Source organism: Hipposideros armiger, unplaced genomic scaffold (assembly GCF_001890085.2).
Source record: "Hipposideros armiger isolate ML-2016 unplaced genomic scaffold, ASM189008v1 scaffold_12, whole genome shotgun sequence".
NCBI classification, from domain to species: Eukaryota; Metazoa; Chordata; class Mammalia; order Chiroptera; family Hipposideridae; genus Hipposideros; species Hipposideros armiger.
Window position 1 is genome coordinate 1,032,886 of NW_017731362.1, and position 24,264 is coordinate 1,057,149.

At 39.1% G+C, this 24,264-nt stretch overlaps 1 protein-coding gene across 4 annotated transcripts in view; it reads left to right on the top strand.

Annotated features, from left to right (window-relative positions):
• The window catches only part of SLC12A1 (solute carrier family 12 member 1), an 82,694-nt gene that overhangs the window by 20,985 nt on the left and 37,445 nt on the right, over positions 1-24,264 (top strand). For all 4 annotated transcript variants that reach the window (XM_019664550.1, XM_019664534.1, XM_019664529.1 and 1 more), the window contains exons 7-17: positions 1,569-1,679; positions 3,605-3,716; positions 5,248-5,375; positions 11,627-11,711; positions 14,239-14,390; positions 15,528-15,635; positions 15,957-16,080; positions 17,878-17,979; positions 19,889-20,044; positions 22,549-22,648; positions 23,459-23,570. In XM_019664550.1, the coding sequence (XP_019520095.1) occupies positions 1,569-1,679; positions 3,605-3,716; positions 5,248-5,375; positions 11,627-11,711; positions 14,239-14,390; positions 15,528-15,635; positions 15,957-16,080; positions 17,878-17,979; positions 19,889-20,044; positions 22,549-22,648; positions 23,459-23,570 (1,290 nt within the window). The remainder of the gene's footprint in view (positions 1-1,568; positions 1,680-3,604; positions 3,717-5,247; positions 5,376-11,626; positions 11,712-14,238; positions 14,391-15,527; positions 15,636-15,956; positions 16,081-17,877; positions 17,980-19,888; positions 20,045-22,548; positions 22,649-23,458; positions 23,571-24,264) is intronic.

Consider the following 24,264-nt stretch of genomic DNA (forward strand, 5'->3'; position numbering starts at 1 on the left):
TATGATACAGACCAAATAAAATAATGTATATGATATACTGTGTATAATACAAAACAGATAAATAACATGTGTTATTATTAACAACAATACAGTGGTCCCCCCTTATCCATTGGGGATATATTAACATTCCAAGACCCCCTATGGATGTCTGAAACTGTGGATAATACTGAATCTTACATATACTATGTTTTTTTGCTATACACCTATGATAAAGTTTAATTTACAATTTAAACACAATAAGAGGTTAACAACAAAAACTATTAATAAAATGGAACAACTATAATTATATATTGTAATAAAAGTTGTGTGAATGTGGCCTCTCTCTCTCTCTCTCTCTCTCTCTCTCTCTCTCTCTCTCTCTCTCTCTCCCTCTCTCCCTCTCCCTCTCCCTCTTCCTCTCCCTCTCTCTCAAAATATCTTCTTGTACCATACTCACCTTTTCACTTAGAGGAAGCACTTTACAGCTTCTCTTTGTCATATCCAAATTGCCAGCATCACTGCTTTTGTGCTTTGGGGCCATTATTAAGTAAAATAAGGGTCACTTGAACACAAGCACTGCGATACCATGACAGTCAATCTGATAACCCAGATGGCTACTAAGTGACTGATGGGCAGGTATCATATACAGCATGGATATGCTGGACAAAGGGATGATTTATGTCTTAGGTGGGACAGAGTGGACAGTATAAGATTTCATCATGCTACTCAGAATGGCATTCTGTTTAAAACTTCTGAATTGTTTAGTTCTGGAATTTTCCATTAAATAGTTTTGGACCACTGTTAACCAGGGGTAACTCAAACCACAGAAAGCGAAACTGTGGATAAGGTGAGACTACTATATTACTATTGTGGTTATAGATTTCCAAAGGGGAAGAAAGTTCAAACATTAGAATAAGTCACTGCAGAAAACTGGGCGTTTCCTAGTTTAGTGCCCCATCTAGATGGTATATATGTGAGCGCGTGAATTAGTTGGTATATGAACGAAATTCTAGTCCTCCGTTTGTAGTAGTGATAGCGCTCACTGAATTCAATTGGTAGCAGTACCTTTATTTAAAAACTGGATGAATAAATGAGTGGATTATATAGTTATATAGTTATATAGTGGATTATATATGTATCTTCAAGAGATGCATTATCTGGTTTGTGTGGTTTGTTATTTAATTGAATACCACTTATTCTCAAATATTTGCACTGGAAACCACTCATTTTTATTCCTCCTGAATTTCCCTGACAGACAAAAATAGCTAGTCATTCTTCTGAAACAAAACTTAATATATGTATGTATACATACTTTTACTTGATGCTACAATAGCTTCAAAAGCTGTAACCAAAATGAAACTCTAAAATTTCCGGCTCCTAACCTTAGCTATCAAAGGCCTATTATCATAGGAAAAAAATAATGTTAGTTTCTTTATCTTCTCATATTTATGAGCACTTCATTTTTCTATTATCCTTTATGGTCCCAGACATTAGTGCACAGTATCTCTTTTTACTGTTAAAAGCTACAATAAAGCATACAAGGGGGAAAAAACTTCCATCTGTAACCATTTTTGTAAATTTTTTTCCAGGAGAGTGATTCAACGATGGTGGATCCAACCAATGACATCCGGATAATAGGCTCCATCACAGTGGTGATTCTTCTAGGAATCTCAGTAGCTGGAATGGAATGGGAAGCTAAGGTGACTTTCTCACAACAAGGTTATCAACAAGCTGGTCAGGTCCCGAACAAATTGCGGGGATGGAAGGAACCTCATATTCAAAAAGAATTGCTATTATTACTGACTATGGAAAATTGCAGGTTAATGCAAAGTGGAACACCAAAGCCATCAAAGCATGAGGTCCAGACAGACATGACTCACAGCTCATGTGTCACATGATCAGACCTGTGCTCTGTCGTCTGTCCTTTATAATATCATCACAGTGACACAACCATCAAGGTTGCTGCCATCATCGCAAGATCCCTTATGAACATAACAACAGTTCATGCTGGTAGCCTCTCAATCACACCCCTGGTGTCCCCTTTCAAGGTGGTTGTGGGTGCTGAAAGCCAAAATAAATGGCAGATATGTGGGGAGAAGGTAATAGATGCAGAAACTATCATTTTCCTCTAAAACCCAGCAAGTACTTCGGTAGCAAATTTGAGAGCATCATAGGCCCTGGAACTAGAGAATATCTGGATTTAACTAGTAGTAAAACAGTAATTTCTGAGTGATAGGGAGCATGTCTTCTACCTGCTTTGTAGCTCTCTTGAGTGACTGGTGCAATAGAACCTGATCCTATGTGCCTGGAGATGAGGTAATTAGACCTCAAGCGGTCACCAGAAATGAAAGATGGCTAAGGCCTTCCACCTGTATGAGGCAATAGGAAACATTCCTACATGGCACTTACTTATGGATTACGTATTCATACATTAAACAAAAATTGATTAAGTGATTACATGTGCTGGACATTCTGCTAGGCACTGAATATTCAGCAGTAAATAAAACAGGCACAATTTCCACCCTGGTTGAGAATATAGTCTAAGAGGATATGAGTAATAATCAAGTAGATAAACATGTAATATAAAATGGTAAATTGTAAAAGTGGTTGTGAAGGAAATAAACAGGGCACTGAGATAGAAAATAATGGGCAGTATACTTTGGATGACTTTATTCCCTGAGGGAAGACAATGTAGTTTCCTGGCAGGAGAGGGTAGAATTTAAAGTTCCAGCCCTGCTGTTAGAAAGCTCGGATTTGAATCTGGTTTATATCCCTATGACCTTCAGTAAATTGCTTAACCTACCTATGCCTCAGTTTCTTTATCTTTAAAATGAGGATAATAATATTACCTACTTCATGTGGTTACTGGTGGTATTATTTATTTGAAACAATACTGGTACAGTTAAGTCTGTGTCTGTTATAATGTAAGCCCTCAGTGAACATTAGTTGTTATTATTTAGATTCAGGTCAAGAAAGGCCTGTCTGAGGAGGTAACTAAGATTTAAAGGATGAGAAGAAGGAAATAGTTATGCGGAGTAGGAGTGCCTTCTTAGCAGAGGGAACAGCATATGGGAATGCCAAAACCCCCAAAAAACACCTCAAAACGTATGGGGAAATAAAGAAAGACAATTTGACTGGTCAACTTTGCAGACTGCTTGTGCTGAGCACATATGGCAGCCTAACAGCAAATGCACTAAGTGTCAGGGGAATTCTATGAGTCCTTGTACTCCTGCAGTTAGCGCTGGGAAGGGAGCAACCCATGGAGCTCTGCCTAGGAAGGAAATAAACTCTACTAGTGCTTAAACTTTGGGCTCCATTTATATCCCTGAGGACACTGCAGTCTTCAGTGGACACATAACTTTTATAATTATGTAAAAAGTTGTTAAATAAATCTAATTTGGGGGCGGCTGGTTAGCTCAGTTGGTTAGAGCACAGTGTTCATAACACAAAGGTTGCCGGTTCTATTACCACATGGGCCACTGAGTTGCGCCCTCCACAACTAGATTGAAGACAACTACTTGACTTGGAGCTGGGGGTTCTGGAAAAACACACTGTTCCCCAATAAAATCAATCAATCAATCAATCAATCAATCTAATTTGGCCTGCTTTTACTTTTCCATTCCAGGCTCAAGTGATCCTTCTGGTCATTCTTCTTATTGCTATTGCAAACTTCTTCATTGGAACCGTCATTCCATCCAACAATGAGAAGAAGTCCAGAGGTTTCTTTAACTACCAAGGTATGTGTGACAACTGAATTGCTTTGCAATGAATGGTTCTCCATTGCTCCCCTCCATCACCGTTCCTGGGACCCCCCAATCCAGCTTTGGAATTCCATGTGATCCAGGGAAGAGTCTGGAGTTGGATTCCGGAGAGCCGGAGTGAGTCTCAACCCTGCTTACCAGCTAGACGGGCCACCTAATCTGTTTGGGTCTCAGATTTTCCTGGTAATATGCGCATGATAATAATAACTTTCTGAGGGGATTTTTGAGTAGCAAATAGATAGTGCATGTAAAAGTGTTTAGAAAACCTCAAAGTGTTAGAGAAATTGTTGCTGTCCAAAGAGTAGAAACAGAGTGTACCTGCAGGGAAAGAGAGGAAAGCTCAGGCCATTTGTTCAACGATTGAGAGCACCAAAGTCAGACATAGTCGCTTTTTTCATGCTTTACTTTTTTGCACGTTCCCTTTTATAGCCTGGTTAAGTATCACTGTCAAGTTTTCAAGCATAAAAGATTGTAGGAGTTACTTAGTGTAGCATCCTGTGATAATGTCATAGAGCATGAAATTTGACTTCTCTCCCCTATTCTACTCCACCTATCCATTCTTTCCTAACTTTCCAGTCTAGCTTACTCAAGATCCATTGATGAGATTTTAAAAATATTTCCCTTCATTTATTCAGTTGTCACTACTCATTTCCTTTTTATATCACATCTCTTTTTTTCAGATTCTTTTCCTTTGTAAAGATTTTCTTGTTTGCTTTGCATGTTATCATCCTTCTCCTTACTATTATTTTCCCTTCTTCCATCTTCTGCTGTATTTTTTTAAATACAATAAATTTTCTTTCCTTATTTTTGCATTATTTCAGATTCCTTTGTTCACATTTTTCTTTCTTCCTTTTTTTGCTTCCTTTTCCATTCTGTTTTTCTTCTAGATTATTTCCTTTCATTTAAATAATTTGGTGACAACCTGTGGGATAGTATTATTTGATGACCAAAGCTCTTCACGATATTATTCTCCCATATATGAAAATTTGGCATAAGGATTTAAGATGGAATCTTTGGGAGCAAGGAGTGTGGAGGTTATAATATTAGTAGCAAAACTGTAAGGTAGCCTCACCTACGAGGTTCTCCTTAAATTAAAAAACACAGAGAAAAGTAGTGTGTTGATTAAGGTATTTGTGCGTGAGAATGTAGTTGTATGTATGTAGGATAGTGCATAAGAGTGGTATATTTGTGAGTATGCTAGTGTTATCATGAGAGAATTCTCTATTTTCTCCTTTTTCCTTCTTCTAAATTCAAAGAAGTCTGGTGGCCTGGGTCTCTGCTGGCACAAAATGTATGGATTTTTCAGAGTTCTTCCTTAAAGATCTAAAACTTTATGATACGTATTTTGACCTTTGACAAATATTAACATAAGGTTCATCAGAAGTCCACCAACATCATGGAGTTCATTCCATTTAGATCATAGGAACCCATGTGCATTTAGGACAACTTTATCTCCCACTCTGTGAAGAAAGTCTACATGATAATTTTCTCATTGTTTGTGTTGCAGCATCAATATTTGCAGAAAACTTTGGGCCAAGCTTCACAAAAGGTGAAGGCTTCTTCTCTGTCTTCGCCATTTTCTTCCCAGCAGCTACTGGGATTCTTGCAGGCGCCAATATCTCAGGAGACTTGGAGGTATGTTGTTTTCTCTGCTTTTGTAGGCCTGGGAGGTGGTGGTATAGCTGGTGGCAGCACAAGAAAGCGATAATAACCCTGTTTCTCTACAGATTTCAAAGCTGTAAGATTTTTATAAGGTTTCCTGGTTACCTAAAAATTCCCTTTTAATGCCAATGCTGCAGCTTAATGTCAAACTATCCAATTCCAGGTAGTCCTTCCAGAATTCATATTTAGTGATATCTGAAGGGCAGGGTATATTTACAGTGTGTCACATTTCCAACAAAATTAAAATAGTTCAGTGAAAAAAAAATGAGACCCACCCTTTTCTTTTAAACACATGGTGAACAAGAACACGGAACATTCAAGAAATAAAAAAGCAAAATAAAAAATTACTTCGTTACTGAACACATGTCATTAAATTCAGGGATACATTCACTCATTTGATAGGTATTTATTTAGCACTCACTAACATGATTCTATATTAAGTACTGTAAGGAGCAATGTAGTAGTTAGGATACTGGTTTGAGTGTTTTATTAAAATCCAGTAACAGTGACCTAAACAAGACAGACATTTGTTTTTCTACTGCATTAAAATTTGAGCTCGATAGCAATCCGGTAGAATAAAAAAGGTCTGCTCCTAAAGGCAGCCCAGGAACCCAGATGACCTCCCTTGTTTTACCATTCCCTTGCAGTTTGCGGTAGTCTGAGCACTTCTAAGACCACATTCTAGTCCACAGGAAGGGGAATATGGAAGTACTGGACAAGCAATTCCTGGACCTTGCATATGTCACTTTTGGTGACATTCCATTCCCAGAATTTAGTCTGAGGCCTTACCTCAATGCAAAGAAGGCTGAGAAATGTAGTGCCTCGCTGGGCAGCCATCTGCCCAGATAAAAATTGTAAGGAGTTCTAGTATTAAAAGGAGGAAGGTGAGAATGGCTGTTTGGGAGACAATAAACAGTTTCTATCACACACATAGGGTTTTCCTCAATAAATTTATCATCTACTTTGGGAGACAAGAAATATTTGCAAGAGCCATCAAGACATTTATTATATTAATTATATTATATTATATTGTATTGTATTATATTAATTATATCATATATTATATGATATATTATATTGTATATAATATATCATATATTATATATAAGTGAAAACTATATGCACTGTCCAAATGGATTGTGAAATAAAAATAATGAACAAATAGTTGTTAAGGATGATTTCCTCAAAGAAGTAACTTTTGAGTATGAACTGAAATCAAAGGCTAGGTACTGACTATTTTTGAAAAAATGTAGTATAGGGAGAGAAGACAAAAGTACACCCAGACATGGAGAAGCTGGGGACAGTAAGGAACCTCACAGTTTAACTGGAGAAGCCTTCATCAGGCTGGGTAACCTTGAAAGGCAAGGAAACAGCTGTTGGAGGGAGGGACCTGAGCAAGGGGTGCTTGCCCTAGAATTTAACTGTAAATGTCACTTTGCCTTTGGTTTTGTTCGTTGCTGTATCCTGGGAGCTAGTAAGACTTCAATAAATATTTATTGAGTGAAGGAATAAAGGCATTTAGATTTGTCATATTAAGGACCACAGTGCCATGGTAAATTCTTGAGCAGAAATATGGCATTAAAAAGAAAGCTTAGGCTGAGGCTCAAAAATTAGTAACATGCTCAAAATGATTCAAATGGTATCACTGTTTAATGAAATTTAGCTACAGATGTTGAGTTCCCAGTTTTTCAGATTTGGAAAAGTATTAGATGTCACTGATTTAAATTTCTGCAAACTGTAAGCACACATTTAAATTGAAGAATATTTTTCTTTTCTTAGACTCCTTAAATACAATTTTGTACTAGAGGCCTAGTAGCTAGTTCATCTCAGTCAACGCTGACTTACACCAGGCACTGGGGAAGCAAAGAAGGGCTTCATCTTTCCCTTAAGGAGCTCATGGTCCAAGAGGGAGACAGACTTACTGTGAGTCATGAAAAGCAAAGACAGATTGTTTGCAAGGGAAAGAAGAAACAGTAATTGCCTGTCCCCAAAGAAGTAAGGGAAGGCTTTCAGAGGAGGGGACACGCAATCCAAATTTAAGGGATGAGTAGGAGTTCATTAATAGAACATAGAAGAGAAGGACATTGGGAACAGAAGGCATGGAATGTAGAAAGGCACAGAGAAAGATGCTGCTGATGGAAAGTATTTTACATACAGAGTGAGGCATGCAAGTAAAATCTTTTCATCAATATATCAATCAACATATTTATAAAGGATCTTCTATGTGTCCTTAGGCACTCTCGAAGTAAGCAGAGAACTAGAAGATAGCCCTACCTAAAAAGGCAAAACTTAACAATTTCTCTCTCCCACAATACATGCTAACTTGATTTAGTGGTGCCATATTATCAATCTGTACTAAGAAATCTCTGATTTTGAGATTACATGGAAAGAAAATGCAGAGGATATTTCACCATGGTTTTCAGGGTACAAGTAGTCACAGTATTGTTGCAAAAACTTTTATTCTTTCTATTTAAAAATATTTTGGTGATTTTATAATTGAGCTTAACTTTTAGCACATACAATACTATATACTATTAAATAGAACTCAAAGATACTTTAAATTACTGACAATGGAGTTTGGATTTTATCCCCAAACTAGCTAGAGACACTAAGCTGGTTAGATCAGGATTAGACATGTGTTTTACAGAGAGCCTGCTAGCAGTTTGTGAAGGATGGATTAGAGGGTGGGAGGTGATAGGTAGGGAGGCTGGAGGCAAAAAGATCAGTTATAGGATATCACGGTAGTCTGCACAGCGATGACATGGGCTTGAATTGAGGGTATGGCAGGGGAATTGGATCAAAGAGGTCAGCTTTGCTTAGAGTTAGGAGAGGAAATGAAAACGATTTTTTTTTTACTGTGATCTGCAGTAAGAAAACATTATACATCACAATCAAGTGCGCACATACAAAATTTTCCCCAAACAGTTCTTTACTAAAAATGATGTCTTCTGATATTTTTGCATCAGTTCTCTTCTACTATATTCTTTTAATGCTGGTTGCAACCTACTGAACTGATTCCATGGTATAATAGATGGGAAAAAAGAAGCTCCGATTTGGTCGTGGGGGTTGAAATGTCAGGACGTCAGTGTGGGTATGTATAGTGTGTGACTAGAGTTATGAGTCTGGAGCTCTGGAAAGGAACAAGGGCAGGATTGGAAGCTGTGGCATGGATGAGTTCATCCAGATCTGTGCAAGAGGTAGGAGAGAAGAGGACCAAGGCAGCACCGAGGGAAACAGACATTCAAAGTATTGATGGTTGAAAAGGAGCACATGAAGAAGAAAGAGGAAGAGGTAGGAGGACCCAAGAAAGAGTGGGGTCATGAAAGCCAAAGGAGGAGAATGCTTTTAGAAGTAATAATTTACCATCAGAAACCAGAGTGGTCAAGCATGTTAAGGACTGAGGGGTGACTGCATGTTGGGAAGTGGCTAGGGACCTTCCATATTTATTTCTCTCTAAGAGTGAAACTGGAAATAACCAAAACATAATAGATGCAGTTCAACTTAGTAAACGTTTATTTTTTACACACTGTGGGAATATGCAAGATGCTACCTGTGCTCACAAGCTTAGCATCCTGCTCAAGATGGCACTTCAGGCTGCCAGTGACAGTCAATGAGAGTTGGCACAAGAGGATGCTGCAAAGTTCCATCCTGAACCTTCTATTTGGTAACATGCTCACTGATGATCTGTAAATATGTGCCTGGGAGAAGATTTGGGAGGTACCCAAGCCTAATCAGGAGAGTGTAGATGCAGTTTCAGAGACACAAGATTAAGATGTGGTAGACATCTTCCAAAAACAGCAATCTAATAGATTATTTCTATTGTGTCTTGAGAAAAAATATAATATTTAATGAAGAAGGGTGAAGGAAGGTTAGATTTTAGGTTACTGCTGAGGGGTGGGGTGGAAACTAACATTTAGAGTGAAAACTAAGCATTTGTCAAAGTCCTGAGCCCTGTCTAAGGGAAATGTAGCTAGAACAGACAACATGAATATGTGATCAGACATTAAAGAGATTGGCATCACGATTTATATTGAGTTGAGTTTGACCCTCATGTAAGTGCTAAATAAGTAATTTTAGAACTTGTCAAATATAGTTTTAAATAAAAACTAAGTTTTTGTGTTTTAGGTACAAGACTGCCTTCCATCTTCAAACCTCTTATCCTTAGATATATTTCCTTTCTTCCCACTTAAATCAGTTCTTCACATTTCACTCAGATCCCAAGAAATCCTTAATCAATACAATAAAGTTTGAAACATAACATGAGTTAAGAGATTGAGTAGGGCCATGATTGTCTTCTTCTTCCTTCTATGTGCTGCTCAATTGCACACACTTGCCACATTGCCTTTTGGAGGTGGAAGCTGGTATGTATGTATTAAAACAAACCATGTGTGGAGATACTCATTCCTAGAAGAGTGGGAAGGAATTAATGATCACAGAGTGACTCCATAGGGATAGCTTACTCCCATGTGAGGACAGATTTCCTTGGTTTAGTTATCATTTCCAGCAGTCAGGTTGATTCTACACTCACCATGAGTTCACCTTTTGGATGGATTTGATCACCAAATTTAAGCTAAAAAACAAACAAAACAACCTCACACTTTCACTGCATTGATTGCTTGTTTGTATTGATGAGTCTCATGTCCTCTGGTGGGGGATCTAATGCCCACTGAGATTGTGATTCTCTCAATTCAATATTTATTGACTCCTACTATATGCCAGGCACTGTCCTGTATAAACAATGATTGTATTTAAATCTTTATTTAATAATCTCTGTTAAGTTGAATTCAATTATTTAGATGTTATGCTGCTTGGAATTGACTACGATATGATTTAGCCCCCCAGATAGGATATAAAATGGTATGATGTGAGTTCAGCTCAGTGAATTTATATGCATTTATAAGCAAGAGAAAAGCCCATTTTCTGGTATAAGCTTAAATTTGCCTCTTTCTTTATGCCTGATTATGGAAATTAAATATCTCCCATTGCAGCCATTCCTGAACTAGATTCCAAATGGGAAATTTTAGGGATTGGAGAATTTAGCAGATCATCTTTTTTGCTCAGTCAAGTGATTTTTTAAAAGGCAAGCCTAAGCTTAGTCCAAAACAAATACACACAGAGATATCATCGATGTGCCGGGTATGGTTGTATATTTCTTCTAATAATTTAAGGTCTAATAAATCTGCATGAAATTCACAGGCGATAAAGAAAAGAAAGAAGCATGAGAGAGTGAACTAACTAATGTACTTTTCTATAAAAACTCCCTCCTGGACAATTAGAGATCTCTTCTGTTCAGTGCAAAGTTCTACAGGTTCCTTTCCTTTCCTTTCCTTTCCTTTCCTTTCCTTTCCTTTCCTTTCCTTTCCTTTCCTTTCCTTCCCTTCTTTCTTTCTTTCTTTCTTTCTTTCTTTCTTTCTTTCTTTCTTTCTTTCTCCTCCCCTCCCCTCCCTGCTTCCCTTCCCCTCCCCCCCCTCCTCTCCCCTCCCTTTCCTTCCTCTCCCCTCCCCTCCCCTCCTCTCCTCTCCTCTCCTTTCTCTTCAATGAAAGGAAAATTTACTGAAGCCCCAGGGCCAAGCGATTTGGCCAGGAGGCCGCCCTGTAGGCTGAGGAGGTGGTGGAGGGTCCTTACTTGACCTTCTTCTTGGGGCGGAGGTTGGTGTGGCCACATTAACACTTGCGGCAGATCCTGTCACAGTTGTACTTCAGGGCAAGCTAGCAGAGAAAAGTCTTGGTGGTACCGCCCCACAGATGAAGCATCAAGTGCAGGGTGGACTCTTTCAGGATATTATAGTCTGAGAAGAGTGCAGCCATCCTACAGCTATTTGCCTGCCAATATCAGGTGCTGCTGGTCAGATGGGGTGCCTCCTTGTCTTGGATTTTAGCTTTGACATTCTCAATAGTGTCCCTGGGCTCAACCTCAAGTGTGATGGTCTTGCCCGTCAGGGTCTTCACAAAGATCTGCCTCTCTGCGTCTGCTGGGGAGGTTGCTTCGCCACCTTATGTAGAAAACAAAGAAATCTACAGATGTCCTTATTCACTCTCAGTATTGTACTTCGTCTTTGTCCCCAAAGAACCTGAGCTCACCATTTTGCCATTTGCTTGATCTTTTCTTTGGAACTTGCCTCAGGAAGGGCAGCCTAAAAATTGGAAAATACAGAAATAACTCCAAGTGATCTCTGTCCCTTATTCCACCCTGTATCCTCATACCGCCACGTTATTTTTCAAAGGACCCCCAAGATGCCATCCCCAGAGGAACCATGCTGGCCATTTTCATCACCACCGTGGCCTACATAGGAGTTGCTATTTGTGTAGGTAAGTTGCTTGTCTCTGGTGTTGGAATGCCAGATTCACAAGGGGTCTAATGGGTCTTCATGTCCAGTGGATTTTCAATGGAACGTAATTAGAATGTTTTTAAAAATGCAACAATTTTCATTCCCTTGTAGGGGTTTGAATGCAATTAAACTGTAACACAGTGGTCTCTGGGCCAGGGCTAGAGGTAATCAAATTATCATTTTGCCTGAACACAAAAGGGTCCCGTTTTGCTACTCTACATAACATTCCCACTGCCAAGGAAGCCACCACGTCCAGCACCCTCCTCCCTTGCCCTAAGGAGGCAGGTGAGGAACAGAGCAGGAGAAAAGAAGCCCAAAGCAACACAAAACCAACATCCATAACAACAAAAGCCTTAGGGAAGTATGGGAGATATAGAATTGATGACTGTGTCTCCTCCTTGCACTGCTATCCCTAATATGGAAATGTCACTGTCACGAAGCAGCAGGAAATCAGAACAAGACACAGCTGCCAGCAGTGTGGGCAACCAGCCCCCACATCGTTCACTGAGCAGAAAATATGTGGATTCGCCTGCTGTTCCTAAGCTGACTTTTTTCCACCTGCTGCCTGCAGCCACACCTCCTCCTGGCTGGGGGTCACCTCATGCTTATGTCATTATAGGAGAGGAAGCAATGTAGAACATTCAGAGAAGAAAACTTTTCTGTCCAGCCTGGAGCTGGACCACTACAGAAGTCCGGGTGACCATTTATCAAAGGGCACAACCTAGTTGTCTTGTTTACTATAAAGACAGTTAGGAAAGTTCATATATCTTGAGTTGGTTTCTAAAGAAACAAGCAAAACAATTAACTTAGATTCTTGCTTTCTCTCACTGCCTCTCATGTGAGGAAATTGAATAATGTTGTTAACTGTATTGTTATAGCATTTCTAAGTTTAGTTACATGTAAAGAGAGTTTATTCCAATGCTTTTGGTAAATCAGCATGTTTTTAAATGATATTGAAATCACTTAAAGTTAAATTTCCCTAATGTTTTTTTTCTTTTCTTCTCACACAAACTAACAATGAAGAAATGAGTAAAGTTATAGACATGATTTCAAAGATTCTTTTAGTTTCTGCCCCTGATGGGTGGAAAAATCTGTTTCTATACTTTTCCCAGGATAGATGAAGGGTCATCATGGAGTCCATGGCTGGTCATTAGTGTAAATAATGGCTCATGGCTTGACTTCATGGCTATTTGGGGAGTTCTATAACACAGGAGTTAAAATACATGACAGAAAAGTCAGCTTAACATAAATGAACACTGCAAAGAAGTAAAATCTAGAATGGATAGTTTTTCTTGGTAATCAACACCCATAATTTCAAGTGGTTCAGCAGAGGCTGGTGGGCCATCTCTCAGGGCTATATAAAAAAGATTCCTGTATCCCGATTATTTTAAATGATTCTTTCAACTTGAAGATTCTATGATTTTTAAGTCTTTCTGAGATTTAAAGAATATGAATTCATGGCTCAAATTGAGGGTTCCCATTAGTACCTGTCACTGGGACCTATCTTATATTTATTAGAGAACTCGCCCCAGCTGGAGTTTGGAAAACAAAATGAACAGTTTTATTGGTTGGCATTAGTTCATAAAGTATTTATTTATCCTTCAGGTAGTTTAGGAAAGTTTATATATGTTTCATGCCTATGTTCATATATTTTAATAATCTTATCAAATACATAATGGTAGATATTGCAGTTGCAAAAATTCACAAGAAATATCCGTGATGAATATATATATCAAGGATCTTTAAAAACTTTATAACCCCATTTCTGGGAAACTATCCTAGAGAAATACTTTGAAATACAGAAAAATGTATGCACAAAGATGTTCATAGAATGTTTATAATAGAAAATTACATAAATGCCCAACTGTATGAAGATAATGGAATAAATCGAGATAAATAGTTGATAGAATATTATTTGACTATTAATATAACTTAAGAAACCTTAATATTTTTAACCCAAAATATATTCTGTCTTATTTAAACCATTAAATCGCATATCAAGTAGAATTATAACTGTCTAAAACATTATGCTAGGAATATCATTAGTTGAAAACTGTAGCTCAGTCCTCTTAATTACTCGAACTCAATAAGGCCATCTCTTGATTCTCCCACAGATGAGAAAATAAGCTCTTCTACTTGAAAAACACCCAATCTGTAGCACTAAGCCAGAAACATCAGTAGAGTATGCAAAGCACTGCCATGAGCATTTTAAGAGATTAGAAAGAAAAGGAGTCCAAACCCTCAAGTGTCTTACAGAGGCAGGCGAAAGCTGGGACTGAAATCACCCAAGGCAGTAGAAGTGGCAGCCTGTTAAAGACAGGAGGTGCTCCTGGGCCTCAGAGGATGGAAACTTCCAGGGACTATGTTCCAGAAAACATTGACAATGCAGATAGGATAGTCAGTGGACTTGCTCAGACTCAAAGTAAACTAAATTTGTTTTCTGAGGAACCCCCTAAGGGAAGAGAACTCTTCATATAAAAAAATGACAAGCCACTGTTTTTCCCCAGGGGCCTGTGTGGTCCGAGATGCCACCGGGAACATGAATGACACCATCATTTCTGGGATGAACTGCAATGGCTCAGCAGCCTGTGGGTTGGGCTATGACTTCTCAAGATGTCAACACGAACCATGTCAGTATGGGCTGATGAACAATTTCCAGGTTCGAACTGCAATAATTATAATAATGTTTACTGCCATTGTTTTCATTTTTAGAATATCATGTGTAATGAAACTTCCGACTCTGCAACTGATTGATTTGAATTCAGCAAGGAAGCATTGGTGTGGGAGGGAAGAAAATCATACAGGCATTATATAGCAGCAAATCCTGTGGTTACAGGCACTGTGCTGAGGAGAAAACAGGCACTTGTATGAATTGCATCACCACCAATGAACGCTCACCACCCTACATTATGTATTGTCCCATCAATTGTGCAAGATTTCATGGTGGAGAGAAGGAGAGACTTAGGTTAGTGGACACTTGGAATGCATTTCAGGCATGGGCTTTGAAAAGCCTCGTGGTGGTCGTGGAGTGCCTGGAAGACAAGGCCGAGAGGGAAATTGTGAGCAGCAGAGAGGGAGGTAAATGAAGGGGAAGGAACAGGGGAACTTGGGAAAAGTGTAGGACTTGAAACATATTAATCTGTCTGAACGATCGGCAAGCAGGGGAGAAGCAAATTTGTCGTGAAGGCTTCATTCATCTATTTTAACAACCAACAAAGAGAAATTAGCTCAGCTGAAGTCATTATTCTAAAATATGGCATAAATGGATAGAATCTCATCATGTGTCAGATCTAAAATTATGTTTTATGAGCATAGAAAAAGCAAAGGTTTAAAAAGCCTCTATGCAGAAAGAACAAGAAAGGCTAATGCCTTTAAACACACTGGTGAACAGCTGAGACCCTCCCCAAACCTTATTAAAATACCAGTTTCTGTGGGATAGAATTTCCCATCATGAAAGAAACATGTGTCCACAAAGGACAGAGGGGGAAATGCCAGAATCCTTGAAACCGTCCTTTTTTATTCTTTCCAGTATCCTCTGGATGTACTGTGGTGAGCATTTATTATTTTTACAATCAACCAAAAGGCCATTTCCATCTTGAAAAAAACAACTATTAAGAACTCGAGAATGAAAGGGGTGGGGGGGAATCAGGTTAGAAGCAATTAGCTTATAAAGGAGATTCCAAATCACAGAAAGTGGAAAGCGAAATGTTTGCATAAAACTGGGCTTTTATTTATTTATTTATTTATTTTTACTGTCTGTTGGATACGCCCCCTTACTTGAACTTCTCTTTTCAAGGTCATGAGCATGGTGTCAGGGTTTGGGCCCCTCATCACTGCTGGCATCTTTTCTGCAACGCTGTCCTCGGCCCTGGCATCCCTCGTCAGCGCTCCCAAAGTGTTCCAGGTGATACAGACACAGGAGCATGCGCTTCTCCTCACTGCCATTGCCACTGCACATGGATCAAGCTGCAACAGTCATTCTCACCAGCAATCAGCTTCCATCATTTTCTGAAACAGTTTAATGTTTGCATCTGGCTCAAATGCTATGTCTGCCACATAGTTAAGATCGATTCAAATAATATAAAGAATGATAAACTGCAGCGTTAACTTGCACCTCATATTGTGTATCACTTTATCTTTCCCCAAATCTTCTTGTTTGAATCACCTAGGGAAAATGGCTGTGCATAGATATAAGTGACAGATTTATCCTCTCCTTTCCCATTAGGCTCTGTGCAAGGACAACATCTACAAAGCTCTGCAGTTCTTTGCAAAAGGATACGGGAAAAACAATGAACCGCTGAGAGGATACGTTCTCACTTTCGTGATAGCCATGGCCTTCATTCTGATTGGTTTGTCGTTTTCTTGATCTTACTGAACGCCAAATAATTCTTCTGATTACTCCCAGGTTTTCCCTTTGAGCTTGAGAAATTACCTGTTTTATGTTTAATATTCCATTTGAGAATATTGGAATCTGTCTAGGAAGGAAATGAGAAATCCTTGTGTGTGGAGGGCCTTTGAAGACGTGAGGTAGACTTTGGACCTTAATCTCTTCTTTGAATCAGAATGTTGGAAACCTATCCGACCCAATGTAACTGAATCCTCCCTCCAGCCTGACCAATAGCGCCTAATCCCAGAGTCTCCCCCAGCTGCCACCTGTCTTTCGGTCTTCTGGCCCGGCAACGAGCAAGAGCTGTAAAGTGTCTGTTCTCAAAATGTGGTCTGGTGACCACCTGTGTCAGAATCAGAACCATCTGCAGGTTTGTGAAAGTGCAAATTTTCAAGTGCAACCCAGAGGTACAATCAGAATCTCTGGTGATGAGGAATCTGCATTTTTACAAGTTCCTCAAGAGATGTGTAGACCACTGAAGTTTGAGAACCACTTACCTAGACTTTAATCTTGGCTCCACCTCCCAAAACAATATAGAAACAGCTATATAATCTTGGAGAGGCGCATGCATCAACTGTAGGCTGCACATGCCTCACTGCCCCCTAAGGCACCACCTTTGCTGGTGAGCGTGTCAGAGGAAAAGAAGCAACAGACAAGGGAGACGATAACTGTGCATGGATGGATGGAGCCTACCTCAGCACAATGGTGCCAAAGTGAGGGCCCCTCCTCACCACACAAACTCAGGAAGTGACTAATTCATGACTCCTCATAAGATTTTCATAAGGGTGAAGATGTTTGTTACAAGGTAACAAGGTTTGTTAGATTTTTGCCAAATTAAACAAAAAAGCAATTATGTGTAGGTATGTTTCAGTTATCTAATTTAAGCTTTAAGACTTCAAATCATTGCTGTATACTGCATTTCGGTGATAAAATAGACAAAGTTTTTAAAAATCATAAAAATGAAAGAACATCCTTACAAATCACTCTCAGAACAGCGTAGATGAGCTTCATGGCACCAGCCTACTTTCTTGCTGGCCTCCATGTTCTAGAATCACACCCAGCTGCCACCCTCATTTGCATCACTGAGGCTGACCTGTGTCTGACCGTCAGAGAAATAGGATTATCTTTACGTTATTTCTTATATCTAATACTTCAACCATAGACCAGTTCAGCTAGGATTAAATCATACTGGATATTTAGCTACTGCGGTAAAACTTTTTGGCAAATCTTAAGAGGTAGAACTCTCCAGAGATGTAGAAAAGTGCAAATGACTAACAAAAGCTCTGACAGTCAGAGAGAGCAAGTTGAGTATATGCAGAGAGATTTCCAAGTAGGCATTTCTGGTGCACTGGTATTTAACTAATCTGTCACCTTGTAGAGCCTTTTGATTGTATGCGTAGCAGATAAAGAACCCAGGATTTGGTACCTCTGGGATAGCGGCAAGGGAATTTATCATCTAGCCCAGTCCCCAAACTCTCTAGCCATTCCCATTCAAATTTTTTGCAGGTAGAGGTCTTGATTGCCTATTTTCCGATGAGAAGGTTTTCTTGCTTTTTACTTTATTGGAAAGAAACTCTGGCTAAGAATAGAATTTTTAAATGAATGCAGTCCCAAAGAAAAATCACTAACTTCTTAAACTTTGACAGATGCTAGCTATGTTTTCAATTTCCAAATAAAGTCGGGCTTCCAGGCTGTAACAGCTGTTCAGCCCCTGGTCTCATCACTCATATGTACATGCTCAATTCTGCTTTGTTCACAGCGGAACTGAACACCATCGCTCCCATCATCTCCAACTTTTTCTTGGCCTCATACGCACTTATTAATTTCTCCTGCTTCCATGCCTCTTATGCCAAATCTCCAGGTAAGTTGACTTTTCAAAACTAAAATACGCCTAAGCAAACAGTTAGCCTCAATAAAAAGAAAGAAGTCAGTGAAAAGTGCTTAATTGGTGTTTATGTGTTTCCTTATATCCTAGTAGACAGTGTAATCCACTTCATTTTGGTGAGTTGGGGGGAAGCCTTCCGAAATTGAAAAAGAATCATTTGAGCAATGGCCTTTTTGACCAACCGTAAAGTCAATTTTCTCCTGCGGCAATAAATTATTCATCGCAAGAGAAACCACATTTATTTCAGCAGTAGAAAAACACCACTATTTATTTCCAGGGTGAAAGTGACCACAGAAGTGGAATAAATGTATATATTTGAAACTTCCTCGCTATCAATTTGTTTCCTGCCCATGGTGCAGAAGAGAAGGATGAGTAGCTCCCATAATTACCTGCTGAGTGTCATCAATGCAGATTCACATTGAAGCTGGTGACATCCCTGCACTCAGGCTGTGGTTTAAAGTGGTACAAAATTGCACACCAAAGAACCGCTCCCTGACTAGTCACCCCTCACCTCTGCTGTGCTTCCACTGGCCAATTGAATTTCTTCTGCCTTTCCACCAGATTAGAGACTTGTCATTATCGACCATTAGCAAGATCTTCACCATGAGGATTTTTATCAGAGATATAAACATATTTCCACTCTTTTAGAATCTGCCATAATTGAGCTTCCTTTGGCAAATTGTTGCCAATAAGACAAAATGTAGATGGAAGGAGGGCCTTCGGCCACCCAAGGCCACTAGGCTCCAGTAAATACCGAGGACTTTTTGGTTCTGCTTTGTTGTCTTCTTTTAGGCAGGGAACAGAAAGTTCTAGTCAGAGAATACAACAAATCATAGAAATGTATGCCTCCATGCTGTGTTATGTCCATTTTTTAAAAACAACGTGAAGTAATACAGTGAAAAGAAAGGAGGGAAAGAGAAAAAGAGAGAGGAAAAATAGAAAAGTACATAGAGGGGGACACATGGATCCACAAACCCAGAAAATAAAAAATGAGACTCTCCTCCTCCCCACCCCCCACCCCCATCCCAAGCCAGGCTCAGAGAAATAAGGGCATTTCCAGTGATGTTGTCAAAATGCTGTTTCCATCTTGTGGCCATTTAGGAAATTGCTCTAGAAGACTTGGAAAACTTGTGTTTTGGCAACTCCAAATTTAAAATGTACTTCACCGATAGACCAAATGTGCCCTTCAAATCAGAGCTTCCCTATCCTGACCATACTGTCTCCCAGCTTCTTTTATGTCTGGGAACTAAAAATAACATGGGAAACCCCATGCATGTACGAACCATGAGAAATATTTTCATTGCAAATGCGTGACATATTAATGCATCAGGTTTGAGAAGACATTGCAGACAAATTTCTCCCTGTATTCCCATAGATTATTACTTCTGAAAGGGCAAGCACTGTCCTCTTGGGGCAAAGGAACAGCTAGCAGGAAGTTAGTGGATTGACTTTTGATGACTCTGCCTTCTCCACAGGAACAATAAGCCCATTATCTTAACCTCTTCTTAGGACAACAAGGAGTTCTTCCCAGCTCTCCCCACAAGACCCCACTTTTTCCATCCCTCCTGCCTCCTTTCAACTCCTAATGGCATAGACATCAGATGCTCAGGGTTGTAGTTGGGTAAGACAATCAGGGGTCATGCAGGGGGCATGAGTGACACACTTTCTAAGTTTCACAGCACCCGTATTTAGCATAATTACACCTTCATAGGCCAGGGACCCAAGATCACAGAAAACTAATAGTAAAGTTAGAAACTTGACCTAAAAGTTCTGATTTTTATGCTAGGAAAAAATATTGACTGTATTTTAATAATATGCAGTGGCATGATGGTGAGAGTGTAGGAGTTTTTCTTATACACAGATTTTATTTGTTTTTTACTTTCAGGATGGAGACCTGCGTATGGAATTTACAACATGTGGGTATCTCTTTTTGGAGCTGTTTTGTGCTGTGCAGTCATGTTTGTCATCAACTGGTGGGCAGCTGTCATCACCTATGTCATTGAGTTCTTCCTCTATATCTATGTGACCTATAAGAAGCCAGGTGAGATAAGAAAGACTTTATTGGAGGGGAGTTCCAAAGCAGCTTCTACCTACCTATTTATTCAAAAGTTATTAAGTGGCTCCTATGTGCTTAGTTGTGCCATGTGTATGGTGGATAGTAATGATATAATGTAATAGAATAGCAATAGTTAACCTTGTTGAGCACCTATTATACACCATGTACTCATTTAATCATGTTCTCATTTAATCCTCACAATAATGCCATATGTCAAGCATTATTAGACCCATTTTACAGATGAATAAACTGGGCTTAACTATAATACAGTATAATAACGTGAGAGTGATATGAATGAATTGCTGGGGAAAGGAGAGAAATGGATGGACTGTGAATGGGAGAGGCTAGAGACCTCAGAGTGAGATACTGAGAGGTCCAGCCTCACACTCCTTCCCCTTACTCTGCAAGTAGAGCAGAGAAGGCAATAACTACCTTGGAGGGGTATACTTGTTGTTTTTATTATTTCATGTATTTTAAACATCAGATATAATTTACCTATGGTGAAACTCACCCCTTTTAGATGTACAGTCTATAAGTTTTGACAAACTCACACAGCCTTGTAACTACCCCCACAATCAGGACATAGGACATTTCCATCATTATAAGTTCTTCTATACTCCCTTGTAGTCAATCTCTTCTCTTCAGCTTAGCCCCTGCCAACCACTTTTCTGATGTCTGCTCCTATAGAATTGCCTTTTCCAGAATATTATATAGAATCATATAGTATGTAGCCTTTGTGTGTGCTTCCTTTCACTTAACAGGATGCTTTTAGATTCATCCATGTTGTTGTGTGTATAAGTAGTCTCTTCTTTTTTGTTGCTGAGTAATATTCAATTGTATGAATATAACTCAAATTTTAAAAAAATGTATTCACCAGTCGATAGACATTTAGGTTGTTTCCAGCTTAGGGTGATTATATATAAAGCTGCTATAAACAGTCACATGCAGGATTTTATGTGGACCTGTGTTTTTATTTCTCTAAGAATGGGATATCTATGAGTGGGATTTTTAGTATAACAAGTGTATGTATAACTTTATAAGGAATTACCAAATTGTTTTCCACAGTAGCAGTATCATGTTCCATTTCTACCAGCAATGAATGAAAGTCCTAGTTGCTCCACATCCTTGTCAGCACTTAGTGTTGTCAGTTGCTTAAAACAAAACAAAACAAAACAAAACAAAAACATTCTGACAGGTGTAGAGTACTATCTCACTATGGCTTGGTTTGCATTTTCCCAGTGGTTAATGATGTTGAACATCTTATTTGCCATCCAAGTATCTTCTATAGTCAATTGTCTCTTTAAGTCTTTTTCCCATTTTTTTTAGTTGTTTGGTTTCTTATTATTGTTGTGAGAACTCTTTTTAAATTTTAGATGCAAATCTTTTAGCAGTATATATTTTGCAAATATTACCTACAAGTTTGTGACTTTTCATTTTTCTTACAGTTTGTTTTGAAGAGCAGACAGTTTTAATTTCTATAAATTCTAACTTAAGATTTTTTTCTTTTATGGTGTGGTTTTTTACTTCTAATCTAAGGTAGCATTCCCTAATCCAAGATCACAAACTTCTTCTAGATGTTTTAATGCTTTAGATTTATGTTTATTATCCATTTTGAGTTAATTTTTATATATGATGCAAGGAACAGTTCGTGGTTCATATTTTTTACATATAAATATCCAATTGACTAGTAGGATTTTTATAAGACTAAAATAACTTAAGATACACTAAATACCTGGTGCGTGGTCAACACTTAATCAATATTAATGTCCTTGACCTTGAGATAGTGATCCCCCACCATTTCCCAGACTCTTTCTAGCAAGACCGGGGAGACAGCGATCTGCAATCAGGAATGAACCTGTACATTCCCATCAGGAATTTTCTCTTATAAGTTTAGAGAACCCATCTAGTATTTAATTTGTTCAACAACAACAAAAAGGCAAGGGATGGTAGTGCTTACCTCCCTTATTATGAAGACTAGTCCCTAAAAGATCAAACTAAAATGCTTGATAAAGATTGACCCTCTTCCTGGATACCCAAAAAGAAGAATTCCCGAGCTACTCCGTTTTACTATTCAAAATAGAAAGATTGCTGCACACTATCTGTGTATACAAAAACGCCTCTTCTTTTCAGCTTAAGAATCTGTGAAGACCCCTTGAATTTATTCAGGAGCTGCCCATTTTCCCAAGTCTATCACCTGCAACGTGGTTATCACACAGGCTCTTCACAGAGCAAGATTTCTGGGCTGCAGCTTTAAAAGTCTGATCCTTAGCTGGAAAGAGAGGCCTCACTTCTAAGAATTCACCGAATGTTCATAGAAGAACACAATGTTCTTCCTAGGAAATGCTGCACTATAGTTTCTCTAATTTGGGCACTCATCACTGCTGACACAGCCAGGGGAAACCATAGTAAGGGATGGCTTATAAAACCCATTCACAGTACACGGAGGGGAGGTCAATACTTTTTATGCCACGTTCCTGCTTCGTCCACAGATGTGAACTGGGGCTCCTCCACACAAGCTCTTTCCTACGTGAGTGCTTTAGACAACGCTCTGGAACTAACCACAGTGGAAGACCATGTGAAAAATTTCAGGTAAAGTGGGCTTCTCAGGCAACCTCGTGTTGTTCCACATTAGAAGTGGTTTTTGTTTACAGGGGACAAATGCACTAGAGTAGGTATATGCTTTATGGGTATATCCTAAGACTAGGCAGTTATACAAAACTACCACATTCTCAGGACAGCACCTCCTGTAAATAAGTGCTTCTTCCAGTCCACTCTGAGCTATGCCCACCCCCAACTATAAACCCTCAGAGTGCCAGGGGTCACCTCCCATGCATGGAGATAGAGAGGTGATCTAAGTGATGTGATTTCAGAAAGATGGCCCCAAATCTCCACAAACCTTCTTCTTTGGTGCTGCCTCCATTCAGTTTAAGGCTTTTTGGCTTACTGAATTCTCTTAGAAGAAGTAACACTTTAAGCTCTTCCTTAGTTATATCTTATTTTGAATGGAAACTCAAAATACTACCTTTGCAAGGAGGATGAAGAAAAACAGCATGAAAATACCGGTTGGAGAAAGATAGACTGTTTGGGGATTTGGGATAAGATAGTGTCCAGAGGGGTAAAAACAAACAAACACAAACAAAAAAACCAGGAAACCCAAGATCACCTCTTTCTTACTTCACATTTTGGCTATCACTATCTAAACTAAAAATACAAAAATAGCAAGATGGATAGGCAGGCAGGATGATTCAAGACTTCTGCTGAGAAACCCAAGACACATTTAGGGGAGAGATTGTCCCATCTTGCCAAGTCTTCTGTACCTTCCATTTCCACTGGGGTGGTTCTGAGCTCATAGGCTTCTTGCGATGGTCGGTGCTCACATCATCTTCTCTCCACTTCCAGGCCCCAGTGCATTGTCTTAACAGGGGGACCTATGACAAGACCTGCTCTCTTGGACATAACTCACGCCTTTACCAAGAACAGTGGCCTTTGCATCTGCTGTGAAGTCTTTGTGGTAAGAGCCACTTCATCCCAGGAAAATGTTGTTTCCTCCCTGCTCACCTTGTGTTGTTTTAGGTGAGCCAAACAGGTACATGCAGCAATAGGAGAATGGCAAGGCAGTTTGGACAAGAGCCTTCTCCTTGATTCATTTAGCAAGAACTAGCAAAGGCCCGTGATCCTGAATTTAAATGAGTGGATAAAATGACTTCCTGATTTCACAGGAGACAAACTAAAAGTGATAAATATTTCTAAATGATGGCCTTTGAGTCAGGAAAAAGAGAACTGGCTCAGAAATAAATAAATAAAATGAAGGCATTTGAGGCGATAACTGTCCACAGACATATAAAAGGATGAAATGAGCCAGAGAGCGCTATTATATAGATTAACTGATGAGGAAAGAATCAGACAAAATGGCCTTAAATGACAGCACATAGAATTCAGATTGAATATTTGGATAAACTTCATGACACTATAGATAACCTAGGGAATTAAGCCAAGTTTTTTATGTCTTAAATACGCATTCAGAGCTGTATGAGTTCCTGTTTGTTCAGGAAGCATGTGGCAGACTAATGATAACTTATTGGTGGTTTTTCCCAGGAGGTATCAAAGTAGATGCTAAAAATTTAGCCATAATTATTGACTGACTAATCGCCAACATCACCAATATCTACAATGAGGAGAAAACATTAAAATGATAACAAAATATT